This window comes from Fusarium phalaenopsidis (assembly GCF_050370095.1).
Source record: "Fusarium phalaenopsidis strain FUZ10S chromosome Unknown contig_32302, whole genome shotgun sequence".
NCBI classification, from domain to species: Eukaryota; Fungi; Ascomycota; class Sordariomycetes; order Hypocreales; family Nectriaceae; genus Fusarium; species Fusarium phalaenopsidis.
Genome location: NW_028145405.1, coordinates 2,749,862 through 2,763,015, shown reverse-complemented (window position 1 = coordinate 2,763,015; position 13,154 = coordinate 2,749,862). Strand labels below are relative to the sequence as shown.

At 54.4% G+C, this 13,154-nt stretch overlaps 8 protein-coding genes across 8 annotated transcripts; 2 read left to right on the top strand and 6 right to left on the bottom strand.

Moving 5' to 3' along the window:
- Positions 1-68: 68 nt before the first annotated feature.
- On the bottom strand, positions 69-1,049 carry LRP88_08227 (uncharacterized protein; the record flags this gene model as incomplete). The annotated part of the gene is made up of 1 exon (XM_083244736.1): positions 69-1,049. One exon carries the CDS (start codon positions 1,047-1,049, stop codon positions 69-71), a length of 981 nt encoding a protein of 326 aa, XP_083099230.1.
- A 791-nt stretch (positions 1,050-1,840) lies between these two features.
- On the bottom strand, positions 1,841-2,761 carry LRP88_08226 (uncharacterized protein; the record flags this gene model as incomplete). The annotated part of the gene is made up of 1 exon (XM_083244735.1): positions 1,841-2,761. The coding sequence occupies one exon, from the start codon at positions 2,759-2,761 to the stop codon at positions 1,841-1,843; it is 921 nt and encodes a 306-aa protein (XP_083099229.1).
- A 709-nt stretch (positions 2,762-3,470) lies between these two features.
- LRP88_08225 (alpha/beta fold hydrolase) lies at positions 3,471-4,496 on the bottom strand (the record flags this gene model as incomplete). The annotated part of the gene is made up of 1 exon (XM_083244734.1): positions 3,471-4,496. One exon carries the CDS (start codon positions 4,494-4,496, stop codon positions 3,471-3,473), a length of 1,026 nt encoding a protein of 341 aa, XP_083099228.1.
- A 1,677-nt stretch (positions 4,497-6,173) lies between these two features.
- LRP88_08224 (uncharacterized protein) lies at positions 6,174-7,473 on the top strand (the record flags this gene model as incomplete). Its single annotated transcript, XM_083244733.1, has 4 exons — positions 6,174-6,215; positions 6,541-6,914; positions 6,966-7,033; positions 7,088-7,473. The coding sequence occupies 4 exons, from the start codon at positions 6,174-6,176 to the stop codon at positions 7,471-7,473; spliced, it is 870 nt and encodes a 289-aa protein (XP_083099227.1).
- Positions 7,474-7,612: 139 nt separating this feature from the next.
- Positions 7,613-8,848, bottom strand: LRP88_08223 (uncharacterized protein; the record flags this gene model as incomplete). The annotated part of the gene is made up of 1 exon (XM_083244732.1): positions 7,613-8,848. The coding sequence occupies one exon, from the start codon at positions 8,846-8,848 to the stop codon at positions 7,613-7,615; it is 1,236 nt and encodes a 411-aa protein (XP_083099226.1).
- Positions 8,849-9,754: 906 nt separating this feature from the next.
- Positions 9,755-11,114, top strand: LRP88_08222 (uncharacterized protein; the record flags this gene model as incomplete). The annotated part of the gene is made up of 2 exons (XM_083244731.1): positions 9,755-9,877; positions 9,954-11,114. The coding sequence occupies 2 exons, from the start codon at positions 9,755-9,757 to the stop codon at positions 11,112-11,114; spliced, it is 1,284 nt and encodes a 427-aa protein (XP_083099225.1).
- Positions 11,115-11,430: 316 nt separating this feature from the next.
- LRP88_08221 (mitochondrial 54S ribosomal protein mL54) lies at positions 11,431-12,070 on the bottom strand (the record flags this gene model as incomplete). Its single annotated transcript, XM_083244730.1, has 2 exons — positions 11,431-11,687; positions 11,746-12,070. 2 exons carry the CDS (start codon positions 12,068-12,070, stop codon positions 11,431-11,433), a joined length of 582 nt encoding a protein of 193 aa, XP_083099224.1.
- A 386-nt stretch (positions 12,071-12,456) lies between these two features.
- Positions 12,457-12,918, bottom strand: LRP88_08220 (uncharacterized protein; the record flags this gene model as incomplete). The annotated part of the gene is made up of 2 exons (XM_083244729.1): positions 12,457-12,614; positions 12,693-12,918. The coding sequence occupies 2 exons, from the start codon at positions 12,916-12,918 to the stop codon at positions 12,457-12,459; spliced, it is 384 nt and encodes a 127-aa protein (XP_083099223.1).
- Positions 12,919-13,154: the final 236 nt, after the last annotated feature.

The following is a 13,154-nucleotide window of genomic DNA, read 5'->3' as shown; positions in this document are numbered from 1 at the left end:
CTATGACCCCATCCAAGCTTCCCCGTGTACTTGCCTACGTTGTAAGCCCACACAACCAGCTCTACTTCTTACCAAAAGGACCTCTTTGGTGTTGACCCTGGAGGTCGCGGTCCCTTGCACCGTCCTTCCCAGCATCTCTGGCAGTAGTCTCCCGGCTCGTTATCCTCAAGGGGTGTGATACAAGCACAGTCGTCGTTAAGGCGGTGCCTGCAGAACAAGTAGACGCCCGTCCGCGGGGGCTGGGGAGGGAATTGGGGCTCGCTCAGAGCCGGCTCGGGGGAGAAGAGGCTGCGGACCCCGTCGACAAGTTGACCTGATAGAGACCGGCGGTTGTTTTGAGGAGCCGGGGCCGGGGGTGGGGGAGGGGGTGAAGGTGAATGTGGTGCTTCGGGTTCGGGGTATCGAGGGAATGAGATGAAGCCGGTCGTGCTGGAGTAGATTGGAGGAGCCCCGATGTAGTTCCCCAAGGCATCGTAGTGATCGGCAGGGAATCTCCGCGGAGGATCCAGGTCTGGTATCAAGTAGCCGTCCAGGGTGTACGAGAACACTCTCTTGTCTCTGCCAGGGTAGGTGCCTCCTCTGACATAGTCCCTAGGACTATAAGTGCTACCCCTAGAATAGCTTCCCCAGTCATAGGCGCCCCTTGAATAGTTCCTAGCATCAAAAGAGCCTCCCCTAGTGTGCGTGTTTCCGGCAGCATAGGTGCCGCCTCTGGTGTAAGCCACACCTCCGGGATAGGACCCTGCGGTCTGCCGATTTTGGCTGGCATACTGCGCTGGGTCGGGATAAGAGCCGCGGGTATCAGATTGGGGGCTGCTGTATGTATCTTGGAGGGCGTCAGGCTCCTCCGTGTATGGGTTGGCTACCTCCAGTTCGTCGCGGTCATAGAAGTCGTCAGGGTGAACGGAGCCGGGCGTGTAAGTGATGCCGGACGTGGGCGCGCTTCTAGCGATGCCATGGTTGTCGGAACGGCTTCGGGCGTGTTGAGAGCGCCGTCTGTGACCTTGAAAGGTCTGCGACGTGCTAGACCTTCGTTGATGATGAGACATTATGATTTAATAATTATCGCTGCTACACCTCTTTCCGTCAGCGCTCGGAATAGGGGCATGCCAACACACCTTCTCTTATGTCGACGGAATCCCCGTTGCTGCCAAAGTAACTTGTGCAAGGTCGGTAGTTGACAGCGGGATAGTGAAAGCGTAGTAGGAAAAAATAATGGTGATCACGAGAAGCTATCTTGTCGCACAGGTTACGTTACTTGCTGGGCTGGAAAGAGAGCTTCTCAAAGAGGCGCTTTGTGTCTTGGGCGAGTTTGACCTGAACGAGGCGGCGGCATCTTTTGGGCTCGCGGCGTGTATATAAGCTGTTATTTGCGGATGATTGAAAGGAGCTGGTTCTCGTTAGGGGGAGGGCTGGATTGGTTGGAGACAATGGGACGCTGTTTCGCTGAACACGGTGCTTTGTGAATGTGGCCGTGTTCTGTGAGTGAGTGCGCCTTTGACCATGAGTCTTTCTGTGAAGCTTCTAGCAGAGGGCCACGAGAACCGGTCTGCTGGGGCCTTTCAGGAGGAGGAGAGGGGATTATCACAGTAATAGATGACGGACCGGAGGTGGAAGTCCGGATGTGACACTCTTTCAGGATGCTGATGGTGTTGGTCTTGCAAATGAAAGGGACGTCAGTCACTGAGAGGCAAACTGCTTGGGCATGTAATTTGAGGTTGTGTAACAAAGACACCTTTTGCTGTATGCTATTCTGTGCTACATGGCACCACTACTGCTTCTGCTACTCCGCGTTTGTCTTCGCTACTGCGGCCACCACAGTCCTGGGTTGATCAGTGCATCACTCCTTCATGATCGCATCGCCTTCGGCCTCAACGTTCTCCTTCTTGCGGGGGAAGGCCAACTTGACCACGCACGTGACGGTGTCGAACTCCCCGAATGGAGTCTCCTTGGTGGCGACGTCGGAGAGCGTAATGCTGGAGATGTTGAACAGCTGTGCCTGAACGGCAACAGGGTCGAGGAGGTGTTCTCCCTGGGATTCGACGAAGCGGATGTTGAAGGAGAGGTAGTTAGGGAACCCCTTCTGGGCGATCTCAAGGCGGACGGTGTCGAGCCACTTATCGGTGTCGGGTCTGTAGACAGGCGAGATGCAGTCAGCCAGGGGAGGCTTGCCGACAGTCTCGTCAATCTCGTAGGCAGAAGCGTCCTCAAGCTCGAACTTGATGTTGATGCAAATGGCACTGTTGGAGGGACCAGGAATCTCCTTTTCGACATCCTCAAAGGGCTTCAGTCCGTAGAAAGGCTTGCCCTCCTCCCAGTCGGACTCACGACCGCCGTGGCCAACGGTGAGGTTCAAGTTGGGCTGCTCCTCGGCCTGGTAGTCATAAGCGATGACGGCGTGGAAGTTATTCATCTCCTTGAACTCATCCGTGTCCTTGGGGAAGAAAGGGTTCGAGCCAGCACCGGTCCACTGAGGAGGACCCTCGGAGCGAACGGAAGGCTCGCCGACCTTGACCTTGTTGTACACAAAGACGTGATACTCAGTCTTGGTGATGTCGCTGACCAGGGACTCGGCGATGGCGGCATAGTTGAACTGCTTGATGGGCTTGTTGTTGCGGTAGAGGACGGGCTGGCTGTTGTGAGACCCGGCAGGTCCACGAGAGGAGTCGAGAAGCCAGAGGTAGACAAATCGTCTGTTACCGATGGAGGGGGCAACCCCAGTCTCGAGCTGCTTGTCGCTGCTTGGGCCTGGGACGTTCATCTTGACAAGCGCTGGCTGGAAGAAGAGGTCAGTAATGTCACGAGAAAATATTAGGTGGTTTACCACTTACCTCGAGGGTGTATTTGAGTTGACTTGTGTTGCTGGAGTTAACAAGAGGAACGCGCAAGCGGATGAAGCTGTTCCCAGTTTGTTGTTCGGGTTGAAGATGAAAAGTCCAGTGAGGCGATCACGAGAGATATTATGACAGGACATGACCATTCGAAGTTCTGAAAAAGGCAAAATCTTGAACAATTGAACGAACGGTCAAGTGTTTTGTTTGTCGTTGAGCTAATCCTGCTCCTTCCCAAGTTATGCGACTCATTGCCAGCTCTCATGGAAGCTGGCACGCACTTGACTACAGCGTTAGCAATGGTCGAGGGCATTTAGAAACGAAACGGAATAGCAAACCATTGGCTGATGGAAAAATGCTTAAAAAGGCAATAGATTCGTGCGTTTACTATGAGATTGACTTCCATGAACTACCGCCCTTTCTTAACAAACGAGAACATCCAAACAACAACAGCCGCGATGGGTTCAAGAGAAAGAGAAGCGTGGGCAACAATGGGCGAGACTTGGTCCTGATCACGGATATGACACGAGAAGGGCTAAAGAGGCGAATGATGTCTGGCAGAACTGGCATGGAATTAATATGTACTATTCCCAATTAACCAACAGGCTGGCAGTTCAACAATCCACGACTGTGAATCACTCATTCAGACAACCACGCAACCAACTTTTCATGAAAAAGCGACGGATGAGAAATCTGCGGCGCATGACCAAGTCCAGGAAACTCGACGAGATGACCATCCGGAATGAGACTTGAAACCTCCTTGCCCAGGACATCAAAGTGACCAAGCTTCGCCGCAACCTCCTTGGGCGCCCACTGCGCACCGATGGCCGTGGTGTCGTTGATGCCAACCATGATGAGAGTCTTCGTCTTGATGTCCTTGAACTGGTGCGCGATGGGCTGCGTGAGGACCATGTCGACGATCTGCGCCTGGTTCTTGACGTAGTTGTCGCGCTCGGTGCCGTAGTAGATGTTGACCAGCATCCTCACCCACTTGTCGTAGTCGTCCTTCCACTCGCCCATGTAGTACGTCGCCTGCTCGTATCCTCGGATGGACTGGTAGCTCGAGGCGTTCTCAGAGGTATATGTGGTGTCGATGCTGACGTAGGGAACACCCTTTTGGACGTAGTCCTCCATGCCGACGGCGTTGACCATGACTGTCTTGTCTATTGACTCGGGATACTGAAGACTGTATCGAGCTGCGAGCATGCCTCCAAGGGAATGTCCAATGACGGTGACATTGCCAACTTCGAGGGCGTCCAAGAGTCCGCGGGTGTTCCACGCAAACTGGTGAAGGCTGAACTGGTACGATGCAGGCTTGGTGCTCTTGCAGAAGCCCACCTGATCGGGAGCCACAACGCGGTATCCCTCGCGGCTCAGAGCCCGGATGGTTCCCTCCCACGTAGGACCGCAGAAGTTCTTGCCGTGGAGGAGAAGAGCCGTCTTGCCGTTGGGGTCGCATTCAGGCGGAATGTCCATAAAGGCCATCTCGAGCTTCTGCAGCTGGCTGGTGAACTTGAATAGCTTCACGGGCCATGGATAGGTGTAATTGGATCCATTGATGTCCTCGGCGACCTTGCCATCATACACGGAGCCCTTGGCCTGCGCAGAGACGAGGCCGGTGCAGAGGAGGCCGGCCAAGAAGATGGAGGCGAGTGAGAACTTCATGGCATGGGATGTGAGAGGATGCCGTAGAGGAAATTAGAGGCGAGGGACGGCGGCCGTATAAAGAAGGTTTTTATTCCGGGAAAAGCCTCATGCCCCGTGGTAATACAACCTGGGGCTTGTTGACATCCATGCCATGCCATCCACACTGCGGGGAGCCGTATTAAAACCCCGGGAGGGGCCGCGGTTTAGAGGCATCTCGACCAACATTCCAAGGGTTCCGATGTGTAATATCGCGAGGTGGTTGTCGTCGGGTAAATTTCAGGGAAATCGGTCTTGTTTCAGATGTTTTGACGACTCTACCCAAGAGAGAAGGTGGCTATGCATGTTGATCAGCAAACATCACAGGCCAAGTTGAACCCGTGACTTCAACAAACATTTGACTTGGGTGCAACTCGAGGCTTGTAATTGACAAGGAGGGGATATCCCTGTCTCAGCAGTCAAAACGCTGTACCGACGAGCCCACTTTGATTGATTAGCATACCTCGACCTCGGGAGAAAATATCTCAATGACATGAGGCTCTGGGCTATTCCACTCAAAAGAGAAACTAAACAAGCTTCTTATCAGCAAGGAGTATCCTGGAAATATTCGAGATGCTTGCTTGCTCTTGCCGTACCGTCTCTATAAATGCCATCAGAGGCGGCTCAACTTGGATGCCATCCCAGACATCAGACCCGAGGGCAATCGTTGCTTTTTCTCAACTGCATGTACCTGATTCCCACAGCGAAACTTTCTCAAAACCAACATCCGCCATCCCACTTCCGAAACTTTTTGGAATTTTTCTTTGAATAGGCTGTGTTGGTTGAGACGAGTTGAGAGGGTTGGTGGCGCGAGTAAAAGACAAACAAAATCTCAAACTTATAATGTTTGCCCGTCCCTCAATAGAGAGCCCTTATTCTGCTTGGAATTCGGAAGGGGGAACAATAGGAAAAGAAAATCGTCTGATACCGAATGTTCCGAGGTTACACTCAAGAAAATGCCTTTTTCGACAAGGTGTGGTCGATGATTTCTCGGGACAAGACCCTTTGTATACGTGGGACCACCTCATCTCGTTGAATCCCCTCTGTTTACGGGAATCGTCCCCATCCTCAAACTCTGTCTTCAGAAGCCCCGAGGACATGTTTCAGCTGTGGCTTCTCGAGATGGTCCTGTCTCGATCCCATCGGTCCAACCAGCGAGCCGTGTCTCAGACAGTTGCTGCACCCAGTCATCATCGCCCACAAGTTATAGTTTTGCTGAAGAAGATGGAAGAAGAAACAATGGGCAGAATAGGCTAATCGGAGCCCGCGTTTCTTTGTTGACAATCACCGATCTAAGCCCGGCTGAGCATCACCTGCCGTGCCGTCCCTCCACTGACTGGTCCTTTGTCGTCACGAAGTGCCGCTCCCAGTTTGAATAGGCTTCTCCATTGGGCGTCGGCTCGGGAGAGCCTGATTCTTGTCGACTTCAGCTCTCCTAGACGTGTGGCCCGCCCTTGCAGAAGCAACGAGCATGTTTCCTCCACCTTGAGAGAGAAGGAGGCGGATCCGTCCATGGCCATGGTACGGTTAGAGAGGAGACAAGAGACATCCTGGAGAGTTTTTTATGCGAGATATAACCCATCCGGTGCTCTCTTGTGATTTTCATCTGGGGTGCTACATGCCAATATACATGTCTTTCCTAGACCCCATCTGCCAACGATGGTGTCTGGAAACATTCCGGTTGAGAGCAACGCCGCTCAAGTCCGTATTCCTTGTATAATATTTTTCGTCTTGACGCCCATCTTTCTCTTTATTCGGTTTTGGAGCCGGATAGCCAAGAGGTCGGGCTTGGGCTGGGATGACTGGACCATTCTGTTATCCTTTGTAAGCTGAAGTTATCCCGCCCTCCAACAGAGTACCGACATTGACAACAAAGGTTTGTGCTCTGATCGTGCAGATTCTGATGATGATCTCGTGCGAGTATGGATTTGGTCAACACATCAAGAACTTGGCTCCCCAGAATAAGCTGATGGCGCTCAAGGTAACATGACACCATCTCCGGCCGACAACACTAACCAGTTTCAAGCTCTTCTACGTCGCCCAGATCTTCTACAAGCTCACCATCAACCTCACAAAGATCTCGATCCTGCTCCTGTATCTCCGCATCTTCGTCCAGCGATGGTTCCGCATATCCTGCTACACCCTCATGGCTCTCATCACTTGCTACATGATAGCGACCACCGCGTCGTCCATCTGGCAGTGCAAGCCCATCAGAGGGGCCTGGGACAAGTCGATGCAACCGACGTGTATCAGTCTTACTAAGAACTGGTATGCGAACGCCGGCTTCTCGATCGCCACCGACATCTTGATCCTGTTACTGCCTATGCAGCCTATATGGACGAGTCAACTGTCGGTAGCTCACAAGAGAGCGCTCATGTTGGTATTTGCTATGGGAAGCTTGTAAGCGTTACTCTGTATATTGATGGGAACATTTGCTAATTGGCTCTCAAGTGTCACCGTCACGTCCATCATGCGCGCGACAACACTCCGCTTCTCAACCACCAGCCCCGACGTAACATGTACGTACGTCTCTTGGAATATATTGTTGGCTTATACTAAGGGTTTCTGAATAGACGACATCGCGTCAACACTATGGACCATGATCGAGGAGAACATGGCCATCATATGCGCCTGTTTGCCCATGTGCCGCATGCTCCTGGCGATTCTCTTCCCAGCCTGGTTTGCCGGTTCCAAGGCCTCCAGCTCTGAGGACTATGTACTCAGCGATAGGTCTGGGGACCAGCCTGGTGCATGGAGGCCATATGTCGGACCCCGACATGCTGAAGGCTTCAACCAGAGCGAAGTCCTCCGCACCGATGGGGCAAGCGAGGAATACATCTTGGACTCATTGAAAGGCAACGATGCACCTAGTGAAAATGGGATTGTGCGGAAGACCACATACGGGGTCACGTATGAGACTGATACCGAGGCTAGGAACGAGTATCAACGGGACGCGTAGAAGGATTATACATTGGGAATGCAAGGCGTTTGGTTTCAGGGGTATTTGACTGACATCCATCCGGAGGGGGCTTAAGTCGTTCAAGTGTAATGTCTTTTATACAAATATATGATTTACAAGAACCTCGACAAGGAGAAAACTAGCTCATGCCCTCCATGAACTCGACACGATCAAGGATCATTTGCCGATATCCCATATACTCCTTGAGACCCTCCCACTCGGGTCCGGACTCTTCTCCATGCCTCCAGGGCTCCTTGAATCCCCACGCGCAGGCAATCTTATCCATCGCCGCACGCTCCTCTTCCCTCAACCATCGGTAGCGCAGCGGCGTTCCGGGCGCCCACGTCACACGCTTCATCTGGTCCTTGTTGCTCAGCTTCGCGATCAAGCCCATGGATCCTACCACCAGGAAGTAACCCGAAATACCGGCGAAACCGATTCCAGTCGCCGTGGTGATGTCCATGGTGTTCTGCCAGTAGGCGGCGTAGGCAGATGCCAGACCAAAGATGCCAAAGGGGAGAGTACCGAGGGCGAGGGCTGGGGTTGTGGCGTGCTTGAGGAGCTTCTGGCGCTTGAAGGCGGGGAGGCTGAATGAGGCCTCGACGATGCCCAAGGCGGAATCCAGGTTCTTGGCGTCAATGGCACTCTGCAGAGCCATGTCGGCCACGTCGCTCTGGACGGCCTTTATCGCAGCGTTTGGATTTGAAGCAACGTACTGAACGATGCCGTTCTTGACGACCGGCTTCTTCTTGCTGGCAAACATGTCGAGGACCGCGGGGAGGGACTCGGGTCGACCCAGTGTCGCCTGGATGACCACATACAGCTCAAGGAACTCGGGCGTTATCTCCACATTGGGGTGTGAGATGATGGTGTATGCCGAGTACGAGATCTTCTTGATACTGTCGGCCAGCTGCGAGTCCATCTTGATCGGCCTGTTACCGGTCCTCTCTGCACCCAGAGCCATGAGCTTCGAGGTCGACGCCCGTGACTGAGCCTCGGCTTTCCGAACCTGGGGCTGGAGGGCTTCCGCAGCCCTAAGACATGTTTCCAGAGCGGCACTCGTCAATTGCTTCGCCGGGATCCCATCCGTCGAGAGGAACTTGTTCGTGTTGTCCCCCACGATCTTGGCCAATTGTGCCGGGTCCGTCAGTTGCCTCGGGACGCTCGCTGCGTCGGGTGGCTGGATGTTGAGGTCGGGGTACGGAGACGTTGCGACCCATCGCACGCCCAAGGGCTTAAGGGTCGAATTTCGGACATGTCGAGCGCTTGATAGAAGAGCGCCGCTGAGGAAGGCTTGGTTGGCGACCGCTCGAGCCGGCGCAAAGGCGCATCGATGGCAGACGTTGCCGATCTGCCGCGGGTTTGCTCGTCGCATAGTAGGAGCCGGTGATGGGTGAAGTAACGGGGCTCGATGTCTTTGGCCGTCGATTCAGCCCCAATTGAAGGTCGCCGTCCTCTTCTTTGGTCGTCGGATGTCGATAACTGACTTGAATATTTCCCGATGTCGAAAATCGTTGCCAATCAGAGGGAGCGTTCTTGCACAAGGTCAAGACCCACTTCAACGGCAAAACGGAAACTCTGATAGGTTGTCCTCTTTCAACTCAACGCCGGTGTCTAAATGGCAGCCTGAATATGAGCTTGAATAATTGACGGTTACCTGACAGTGACAATGGTTAGTGTGAGATCATCTCGTGTCTAAAGAGATTGTAGCTCATTTCATCTCTGCTCTATGTCACTTCTACAAGCCCAAGAAACATATGGAAGCGAAATCGCAGCCAGTGACAAACATGTGGAATCAGGCTCTGATTTACAGTGACATGCCCGCTAAAATCGAAGCGACCAAGCGCTAGAACGATGGACGAAAGCGGGGCTCACCCATGAGGTGGCCCTCGTTAACGATGGATCCTGGGCAGGCTGGGCTGGGCTGCATCCATGCTGTGCCCCCTTTGCAGCGTAAGCGTTGACCATGACGAAACTGGCTCTGGCTCTTGACCTCAAGGTTGGGTACCACGACTCAGCTTTTCAATTCTCAACCTTTACTTCTCACTTCTTGGCTGCTGCCTTTCATTAGGCGCCTATACTCGAGCACCCGTATATCAGCAGCAGTTCGTCAGCTTGCAACAGCTATACCGCCCTTTGCCTTTGTCTTATAGCGGACCGAACCCTTTTTGCTCTCGCGCCCGAAGACCCCGGCGAGTCTAGACGGCCTGTCGATCCCATCGAACGACACCATATCGCCAACACCAACTCAGCATCGTCACGGTCACAAGTCGACGCTGCCATGCCGCCTCCACCTCCTCCACCCCCTCCTCCGCCTCCTGGTGGTGGTGGTCCTCCTCCTCCGCCCCCTCCTCCCCCAGGAGGACTTCCTGGACGGCCTGCAGCTGGAGGATTGCCCAACCGAGTATGTTCCATGCCCAGGAAGCATTTCCAGAATCGCGACAAGGAGGAATCGATCAGAATCTAATGAACCATGTTAGGGCGCTCTACTTTCCGACATTCACAAAGGCAAAGCTCTCAAGAAAGCCGTCACAAATGACCGTTCCGCCCCTCAAGTTGCCAAATCTTCATCAAGCTCGTCAGGCCCTCCGATCGGAGGCGCGCCTCCTGTTCCAACTCTGGGCGGTGCACCGAAGCCTCCAGGAGGACTGGCACCACCCGTCCCAGGAAATCGAGCCAGGAGCAACAGCGATCAGGGGTCTCGCGATGCGGCAGGAGGAGGCATGGACGCGGCGCCACAGCTAGGCGGTCTTTTCGCCGGCGGCATGCCCAAGTTGAGGAAGAGAGGGGGAGGTATCGACACAGGTGCCAACTCCGACTCGACATATCTGTCCGATCCCGAGCCTACAACATCCGCCCCGAAACCACCGACCTTTGGGGCGCCGAAGCCCCCGATAGGGGCTGCTCCCTCGATTCCTGGCCGACCTCCGATGCCGCCTCCCGGAGGATCGAACTTGAGGAAGACGACTCCGGTAGGATCAAAGCCTCCGCCTCCTCCGATAGGGAAGAAGCCGCCTCCTCTCCCGACGTCGCGGAAGCCTTCATCCATGTCGTTACCGCCATCTGTGCCGTCAGCACCAGCTCCTCCTCCTCCTCCTCCGCCAGTGTCCTCCGCTCCAGCTCCGCCCGCACCTCCACCACCTCACCCTTCTGCGGCGCCTCCTCCTCCTCGCCCAAGCGTATCTCCTACGCCGCGAGCACAACCTCCCCCGCCTCCTCCTCCACCTGCAGCGTCTCACTCAACACCCTCGCTTGCTGCTCAAGCCGCCATCCGCGCTGCTGGCCAAGCATCTCCCAGCTCCGCGCCCCCTCCGCCCCCATCATCAGCGCCAGCACCTCCAACTGCAGCTTCACCGCCGCCTCCAGTGACACGTTCCCGCGGCTCCTCTCTCCGCCAATCCATGTTGGACCCCAGCATGTTTACTCTGACAGCCAATGGAGCGAAATCTCCTAGCCCCGCCAAGGGTTCGCCTGCGCAGACACCTGGTGCTACAGGTGGCACACATGTGGTGATTAATGACTCCAGGTGGCATTTCAAGGACGAGGGTCTGTTCCCCAAACCAAGAGATTTTGTAGGCGGCACAAGGAAGTACAGGGCGGGGCGAGGAAGCAGTGTGCCGTTGGACCTGAGCGCTCTGTGAGATCTCATGCAGCTCCAGTTGAGCCAGCTTGTGCTCTTGACACCACAGGAGTTTCTGTAGCATTCACGGGTAGATACTTGCGGGGTTTGAATAGATTGGAAATTTTAGAATAAATGTGAGTTCCCCAATGTCTGCTTTTGCGTGAATATCATGAAACGGCCATATTAATGAAATCATGCTCACGACGAGCCAACCAAGTCACGTTGAAATTTCTATTCCATCATGTGTAAAACGTCATGCCTCCTGGCATGTATAGTACAGTCGAGTTCCATCCGCCTCCTGGTAGTGTACAGGTATACCCAATTCATCATGAACTTTACATAGACTTGAGGTAGTTGGTCTCCTTGATCTTGGCCTTTCTCTCCTTGCGCATCGCCTTCTTGAGCTCCTCTCGCTTCGCCGCCGCCTCGATGTTGTGCTCGATGCCCTGGTTCTCCTCGCCGAGGATGTTGATGGACTGGTGCTGCAAGGGCACCTTGGGGGCGAGGGCCTCGAGGTTTCCCTCGGCAAGCAGCTTGGCCTCGAGGGCCTTCTGGCGCTTGGCTGCTAGCTTTCTCTGCTTCTTTGATTTTGCTGGAATTGTTCGTTAGCAAGAGCTCATGCTATGTAGGTGGGGGCTTCGACAACGTACAGAACTCGTCTCCGGCATCTGCGTCCTCCGAATCGGCGCTCTTCTTAAGCACATCCAGGCATGACCACAGCCACTCGGGATACTCCTCATCCTTCTTCGCAACGGGATCTTGACCGCCCTTGAAATAGTTGAGTCCGTTCAGCGGGGTCCCAGCTCGACAGGACGACCGGGGAATGGGAGCGTCCGGCAAGGCCTCGCCGGGCCCGGTGATGGGCGTCGAAAACACAGGCTCGGCGTTTCGGAAGGGAATTGTTGTCGAGAATTGCCGCAGGAGCGGCAGCGGACGCCGCGATACGGTGGCGCGGAGGCACCTGGTGCAGAACATGATGAACGTGGTGGTGGGTGATGGGAGATGGTGGGTGACAAGGCTCGCTGTTCTGGAGAAATTTTGGAGGTGTGAGGTGAGTAGCCAATCAGGACAAAGGTAACCGGCAATTGTCAGCCTCGCGATAAATGCCCGCGAGTTTCAGTGACGAGTAACCAAGGACATATCATGCAATTGAACAGCAACTCGTGGATCATTTTTGTTTCATTGCTTCCTGATATATACACAGTCATACAGGGTTTAGGTGTTTTCTTCACCTTTACCACGAGAACCGAGGTTGTGCCAACTCGATGCCTTTGATATCAAGACCACAATTCCCTCGTATCTAGATAACCAAGGTCTACTCAATCCCCTCTCTTAAGCGCATGCACCAGCCAATTCGTATCTCACGAAGCAAATCGGTCCTGGTTGATCTTGGCGACCTTGTCGCTGGTGTGCACCTTGGCTGCCCGGTCAAGCTCCTCCTCCTTCTGGTCGATGTAGTTCTGCTGCAGGAACTTGGTGCCCTTGATCTTGTTCGTCTTCAGCAATTGGAGGTATCGCTCTGTAGCTCGTCATCAGTGAATGCTCAAGGGCAGGAACCCAGCAGCTGTCTCCCGCGAGCTCCATCCGGCCGACTAACCTCGGAGGTGGCCGCAGTTCTCGAGGTGGTTCACGCCCTCACGGACGTAGCACTTGCCCAGCTCCTCGCCGACAAGCCGGGTCATCATGGCGCCGACCCATTGTTCCCGGATGAGGGAATCCTCGGCAGCCTTGAAGGCTTTGGTATCATCGTAGTTGACGCCGTTGAAGGTGGGAGGGACGGTAGGCTTCTGGGCCTTGAACTGCTCGGACTCGGGGGTAGGCATGGCGACGATCGGATTGAGAGGCCTCGGGGGTTTCGAATTGGGTACGTGAGCGAGGGACTATGAACGCGGCTTTCGATGTGGGCTCGGTCGATATCGGCAACTTAGGATGTCCGTAGCTTGAAGCTTCAATTGATTTGGATGTCCAATGACAGCCGACCTGATTTCTCAGGCAAGCACGAACAAGCACAGACCCCAGACCACCTTCCTTGTCCGGAGCAAGGATCATTCACCGCTTT